The sequence below is a fragment of the Pecten maximus genome, chromosome 12 (genome assembly GCF_902652985.1).
Source record: "Pecten maximus chromosome 12, xPecMax1.1, whole genome shotgun sequence".
NCBI lineage: Eukaryota > Metazoa > Mollusca > Bivalvia > Pectinida > Pectinidae > Pecten > Pecten maximus.
This window is the reverse complement of record NC_047026.1, coordinates 10,794,360-10,801,948: the sequence shown is the minus strand read 5'-3', so window position 1 is coordinate 10,801,948 and position 7,589 is coordinate 10,794,360. Positions and strand designations below refer to the sequence as shown.

Here is a 7,589-nt window from a genome sequence, read left to right as displayed (position 1 = left end):
TTGCACTTTGCCATAGTTATTGATGCTTGGCCTAGTTGTGTGGTTTTATTGAGGGTTTCTTGACAACACTATAGCAGAGTTACACTGAGATGTGTGTAAAGTGACATTGTTAACATGCTTTTGAATTACATGTATGTCCAGATTGGTGTTTTTGATTGGCTAGATTTGTCTCTGGCTATTTGTATTTTTTTCTATTTTAACCATTCTCCGGTGTGCATGAAGCTGTAGGATGAGTTGTGACCGATACATGTTATTTTGTATTACAGTTTGATTCCGTGCTGGTCGTTCACCTTTTCATTTTAATTGTTTTAGGTGTACATGTATATATTTTTGTCGAACACACAATCCTATACACTGGTCTACCCTTGAAAATACTTTCACCCTTTCTCTTAAGCTTTTGTGGAATCCATCTATCATAAAAAAAAAATTAAAGAAAAGAACAAGGAAAAAAGACAGAGAGAAAAAGAAAAAAGGGAGAAAGAATATAAGTTAATAAATAAATAAACGAATAAGTAGATAGATAGATAGATAAATAAATAGCTTTTGTAACCCGGTTACGTGAAACGGGGCCCTGTTCGATTTCAAACATATATCTTGACGGACCTGCGAATGTTAATACAGGCCTTGGAAGTTTTTGTCAATGCTCGTCTGAAAACAATATAAAATCACCAGGTCCGTCTTTATTTCAAAAACGAACAACACCGGTCCAAGTTGTCCATCCAACCGTTTGGACCGCAAAAACGAAAACGGCCTTGGTCTAAGGCTGTGGGCGTCTAATATTCGGCGCGCGTGAATCAAATTTACCCCTTTATATCGAACGCGCCTAAATTGTAAACCGGAACCAAAATGGCGTCCACTACTTTGGCATGAGAGAGTCTCATACTAATATGAGTGTCTTTCTCGCAATAACTGTTCATTACAAGAACTGAACAGTACAGGCTTGAATCCACTCTTTCACAATGTCAACGACGACGACAGGAAAGGACACAGAAGCTGATCCAAAGGTCGTGCGCGACATCCTCGATAAGCTGAAATCAGAAGGACTCTTCGACCAGTTTCGCAGAGACTGTCTTGCCGATGTTGACACAAAGGTATTCGTAGTACAGTGATTGCTACAGATATATTGTTTCTCTGGTAGATTTTAAAGTTGTTAACATTAGATACTTAAAACCATAATTGTTTCAGCAATATATCATTGAAAGTTCAAAAGATTATAAACCAATTCAATGAGTTTGACTTGAGACAGTAAGAGGCAGACGAAAGAAAGTGAGATTTTCTGATAAAGAAATTGTAAAGTTTCCTGTCCTACCATCGGAACATGGAAAAAATGGATGCAAGTACCAAAACTGCAACGATGCTGGGCCTGAAGCTCATCAAAAATAGTTATTTACACATGTTTCACTACTCCCTCCTGTTACATATATTTTGTTTATGTAAAAACATAAACATTTCGTTGCATTTAAACATATGTAAAAGTTCAAGGAGTAGTAGTGTGCAGCCAGCCGGCATCTAGCCCACGACCCTCAGCTTATATTACTGGTCCACCGCTCTACCGACTGAGCTAAAGGGAAATTCCCCCTAGGCGACCATACAACTATGTACAGTCCACCAATTAAAACCCGGCCTGCTACACTACTCCCTCGAGCTCCTTCAAACGTGTTTGCCCCCGAACACACCAACCCAGGTTCTATCTCCAATGAAGCCTCTTGCTTTCACTTGGAGTGGTCTGCGGCACCAATGTAAAAGTTCAAGGAGTAGTAGTGTGCAGCCAGCCGGGAACGAACCCGCAACCCTCGGCTTACTGGTCCGCCGCTCTACCAACTGAGCTAAAGGGAAATTCCCCCTAGCCGGAAGCTAGAAGGCGACCATACAACTATGTACAGCATTTACAATTAAAACCCGGCCTGCTACACATATTACAGATAGCTTGATAAAGTATATCTCTGGTAAGTGAAAACAGAGTAAATGACTGGGATATTGTATTTTTTTCTCCATTTTTGACCTTTGGTACTAATGGAGGTTGATCATGAGAGTTCAAGTATTTTGATGGGTACCCATGCCATGGTCGGGTACAATTTTTTAACCTTTGCTCTCATCAAACCTGATTCAACCTGTTTTCAGGTACTGGGATCTTCATATCAGCCATACCTTGGTTGTTATATATATTCATGGTCTTGTAAAAATGTACTGTAGTTCATATCATATCTGTAATTCTGCTTGATTTTGATGTTACATATGTAGAATAAGAATAATAGGTACTTTAATATGAAGGGTGCATACAACAGTCATTGCCTAGAATGGCAGTACACGTGTACAGAATACTAACCTTTTACAATTAATGGCTCTAATTTGTGTTTATCAAGGGAGATAACTACCATTTATGTTTGGAAAATATGCTATTTTTATCATTGCATAATGTACAGTAGCTCCCCAGCTGGGATTTAGCTCAATGTGCTGTTTTTATCATTGCATAATGTACAGTAGCTCCCCAGCTGGGATTTAGCTCAACCTTGCCTGAAATTTTCATGGTCTTTACCAAGTACTGTTATTTTTTGGTCACACGAAAATCCAAGATGCCATCGCCTTTGAAAACACTTTTCAAAGTTCTTCTGGAGTTCCATCAATCGAGGTCTGTTAATACATGGGTTTTGAGTTGCTTCACCAAATTTGTGAATTTCATGACCCTGGGTCTGATATTTCCTCCCGGGAAGCTTATATATAAGGGAGTAAAAGTCAATATGGTTTATATAGGGAAATCACATTTTTGACTCTCATTTGTTGACTAACCATCGGAATGAATTTTAACTTAGTTAGAATTATCAGTATTGGATGGCTGTTTGATGGTATACACACATATCAGCCCTTACTGACCATAAGGGGACTGATGTTCAGGGTCGGAAGTTGCACATTTTATTTTTTGAATTGATAAATTTGCTAGAAGTTTCAAAAAAAATTTTTGTTTTTTTCAGCCTGCCTTCCAGAATCTGCGACAAAGGGTAGAGGGCTACGTATCACGCTTCTTGACACGCCAAGTATGGAGTCCAAACCTCAACAAGAACCATCTCAGGGACAGCTTGCGACGCCAGATCAACCAGTAATTATCCATGTCAATTGTCTGTTAAGCTGTTAATATGGCTTTGTTTTCTCTTCTTGGAACATATTCTCTACATAGCAAACTAAGCTGTATAACATGACAGCTGATTTTAATCAGATTGTTGCTGCCATAAAAGAGTTTGGATCAAATTGTCACTTACATTTATGAAACTTTCTATACTTCTGTGTCTAGCATGAAAGTGCAGAATTGTATACTTGGGTAAGATGGGGATTTCTCTGATATATACCTAATTATGATAAGTGTATGGACTTTTGTTAGGTCACTCGAGCCGAAGTCTTATGGTGAACTATTTATATCACCTTTTTGTCTAGCATCATTCCTCATCCATTGTGTATCAAAGCCTCTGTTTTTGTTTATGAATATAAAACTTTTTAAAGGTAAACCTCCTAATCCCCTATGGGTTTATCTTCATCTAATTTCTGTCAAATCTGCTCTGTTGAATAAACAATTTACAAGTAAAGTATGTAATAAACATTTAAAGATAAAACATGAACCAACCCTGTGAATATTTTGTCTCCGCTGTGACAAAGTCACAAAGACTACGGTGTAATATGTCCATGGGACTGACTAGCTATATCAAATCTATTGGGACTGACTAGCTATATCAAATCCATTGAGACTGACTAGCTATATCAAATCCATTGAGACTGACTAGCTATATCAAATCTATTGAGACTGACTAGCTATATCAAATCTATTGAGACTGACTGCTATATAAAATCTATTGGGACTGATTAGCTATATAAAATCTATTGGGACTGACTAGCTATATCAAATCCATTGGGACTGACTAGCTATATCAAATCTATTGAGACTGACTGCTATATCAAATCTATTGGGACTGATTAGCTATATAAAATCTATTGGGACTGACTAGCTATATCAAATCCATTGAGACTGACTAGCTATATAAAATCTATTGGGACTGACTGGCTATATCAAATCTATTGGTACTGACTAGCTATATCAAATCTATTGGTACTGACTGACTAGCTATATCAAATTTATTGGGACTGACTAGCTATATCAAATCTATTGGGACTGATTAGCTATATCAAATCCATTGAGACTGACTGGCTATATCAAATCTATTGGTACTGACTAGCTATATCAAATCTATTGGTACTGACTGACTAGCTATATCAAATTTATTGGGACTGACTAGCTATATCAAATCTATTGGGACTGATTAGCTATATCAAATCCATTGAGACTGACTGGCTATATCAAATCTATTGGTACTGACTAGCTATAATATCAAATCTATTGGTACTGATTAGCTATATCAAATCCATTGAGACTGACTAGCTATATCAAATCTATTGGGACTGACTAGCTATATAAAATCTATTGGGACTGACTGGCTATATCAAATCTATTGGTACTGACTAGCTATATCAAATCTATTGGTACTGACTGACTAGCTATATCAAATTTATTGGGACTGACTAGCTATATCAAATCTATTGGGACTGATTAGCTATATCAAATCCATTGAGACTGACTGGCTATATCAAATCTATTGGTACTGACTAGCTATATCAAATCTATTGGTACTGACTGACTAGCTATATCAAATTTATTGGGACTGACTAGCTATATCAAATCTATTGGGACTGATTAGCTATATCAAATCCATTGAGACTGACTGGCTATATCAAATCTATTGGTACTGACTAGCTATAATATCAAATCTATTGGTACTGATTAGCTATATCAAATCCATTGAGACTGACTAGCTATATCAAATCTATTGGGACTGACTAGCTATATCAAATCCATTGAGACTGACTAGCTATATCAAATCCATTGAGACTGACTAGCTATATCAAATCTATTGGGACTGACTGCTATATCAAATCTATTGGGACTGATTAGCTGTATAAAATCTATTGGGACTGATTAGCTATATAAAATCTATTGGGACTGATTAGCTATATCAAATCTATTGGGACTGACTGCTATATCAAATCTATTGGGACTGATTAGCTATATCAAATCTATTGAGACTGACTGGCTATATCAAATCTATCGGGACTGACTAGCTATATCAAATCTATTGGGACTGACTGCTATATCAAATCTATTGGTACTGACTAGCTATATCAAATCCATTGGTACTGACTAGCTATATCAAATCTATTGGGACTGACTAGCTATATAAAAAATCTATTGGTACTGACTAGCTATATCAAATCCATTGAGACTGACTAGCTATATCAAATCTATTGGGACTGACTAGCTATATCAAATCCATTGAGACTGACTAGCTATATCAAATCTATTGGGACTGACTAGCTATATCAAATCTATTGGGACTGACTTTTATTTAAAATCTATCGGGACTGACTACCTATATAGCTAGCTTACCTTTTAATGATACATTAATGATCTGTTCTACTCTTTCACTCTCAGAAGTATATTCAGATGTTTGTTGTGTATGTTACAGGTCAGGAATGCTGGCTACTGGTGTGGAAAGAGTGATAGAACAGGTGGTTAATCCTAAGATCTTTCATGTGATCAAACCAAAGATTGACGAGGTGGCATGTCAGCACCTCAACATTGATCCTGACAAGAGGAAAGAACGAATGGAATTTAAGAAAAATCAGCAGAAACAGAATTTACAAAGTCTAATGAGCCTGAGTGTTCCTCCCCCAGGTAAGTACATGTAATACAGACATACAGATGTCACGTCCCTCCCCCAGGTAAGTACATGTAATACAGACATACAGATGTCACGTCCCTCCCCCAGGTAAGTAGAATAGACATACAGATATCACGTCCCTTCCCCTGGTCAGTAGTACAGACATACTGATATCACGTCCCTACCCCGGTCAGTAGTACAGACATACTGATATCGCGTCCCTCCACCTGGTCAGTAGTACAGATATCACGTCCCTCCCCCTGGTCAGTAGTACAGACATACAGATATCACGTCCCTCCCCCTGGTAAGTACTGACATACAGATGTCACATCCCTCCCCCTGGTCAGTAGTACTGACATACAGGTGGACACCTATACTACTCAGATATCACATCCCTCCCCCTGGTCAGAAGTACAGACATACAGATATCACGTCACTCCCCCTGGTCAGTAGTACAGATATCACGTCCCTCCCCCTGGTCAGTAGTACAGACATACAGATATCACGTCCCTCCCCCTGTTCAGTAGTACAGATGTCACGTCCCTCCCCCTGGTCAGTAGTACAGACATACAGATATCACGTCCCTACCCCTGGTCAGTAGTACAGACATACAGATATCACGTCCCTACCCCTGGTCAGTAGTACAGATATCACGTCCCTTCCCCTGGTCAGTAGTATACACAACACATACAGATATCAGGTCCCTCCCCCTGGTCATTAGTACAGATATTACATCCCTCCCCCTGGTCAGTAGTACAGAAATACAGATATCACGTCCCTACCCCTGGTCAGTAGTACAGATATCACGTCCCTCCCCCTGGTCAGTAGTACTAGTACAGACATACAGATATCACGTCCCTACCCCTGGTCAGTAGTACAGATATCACGTCCCTCCCCCTGGTCAGTAGTACAGACATACAGATATCAGGTCCCTACCCCTGGTCAGTAATACAGATATCACGTCCCTCCCCCTGGTCAGTAGTACAGACATACAGATATCTCGTCCCTCCCCCTGGTCAGTAGTACAGATATCACGTCCCTCCCCCTGGTCAGTAGTACAGACATACAGATATCACGTCCCTACCCCTGGTCAGTAATACAGATATCACGTCCCTCCCCCTGGTCAGTAGTACAGACATACAGATATCTCGTTCCTCCCCCTGGTCAGTAGTACAGACATTCAGATATCACGTCCCTCCCCCTGGTCAGTAGTACAGATATCACGTCCCTCCCCCTGGTCAGTAGTACTGACATACAGATATCACGTCCCTCTTCCTGGTCAGTAGTACAGATGTGGTTTTATTGAGGGTTTCTTGACAACACTATAGCAGAGTTACACTGAGATGTGTGTAAAGTGACATTGTTAACATGCTTTTGAATTACATGTATGTCCAGATTGGTATTTTTGATTGGCTCATTTGTCTCTGGCTATTTTGTATTTTTTCCCTTTTTTAACCATTCTCCAGTGTGCATGAAGCTGTAGGATGAGTTGTGACCGATACATGTTATTTTGTATTACAGTTTGATTCCGTGTTGGTCGTTCACCTTTTCATTTGAATTGTTTTAGGTGTATATCTGTCTGTCGAACACACAAACCTATACACTGGTCTACCCTTGGAAATACTTTCACCCTTTCTCATGGAATCCATCTATCATAATTAATTTATAAAAGAAAAGAACAAGGAAAAAAGACAGAGAGAAAAAGAAAAAAGAGAGAAAGAATATAAGTTAATAAATAAATAAACGAATAAGTAGATAGATAGATAGATAAATAAATTTTGTAACCCGGTTACGTGATTTCAAACATATATCTTGACGGACTTGCAAATG

The 7,589-nt window shown here is 38.8% G+C and overlaps 1 protein-coding gene across 1 annotated transcript; it reads left to right on the top strand.

The window, feature by feature from the left end:
- The first annotated feature begins 847 nt into the window (after window positions 1–847).
- Window positions 848–7,285, top strand: LOC117339801 (biorientation of chromosomes in cell division protein 1-like). The gene is made up of 4 exons (XM_033901512.1): window positions 848–1,091; window positions 2,970–3,094; window positions 5,565–5,773; window positions 7,281–7,285. Exons 1-4 carry the CDS (start codon window positions 960–962, stop codon window positions 7,283–7,285), a joined length of 471 nt encoding a protein of 156 aa, XP_033757403.1. The 5' UTR covers window positions 848–959.
- The last annotated feature ends 304 nt before the right edge of the window (window positions 7,286–7,589 follow it).

What these genes read in the sequence shown, in the direction of transcription:
- LOC117339801 (XM_033901512.1), top strand. Translation starts at nt 960, where the DNA reads ATGTCAACGACGACGACAGGAAAGGACACAGAAGCTGATCCAAAGGTC. An exon ending in TTGCCGATGTTGACACAAAG is followed by an intron (nt 1,092 to 2,969) that starts GTATTCGTAGTA and finishes TGTTTTTTTCAG; the next exon opens with CCTGCCTTCCAGAATCTGCG. An exon ending in TTGCGACGCCAGATCAACCA is followed by an intron (nt 3,095 to 5,564) that starts GTAATTATCCAT and finishes TGTATGTTACAG; the next exon opens with GTCAGGAATGCTGGCTACTG.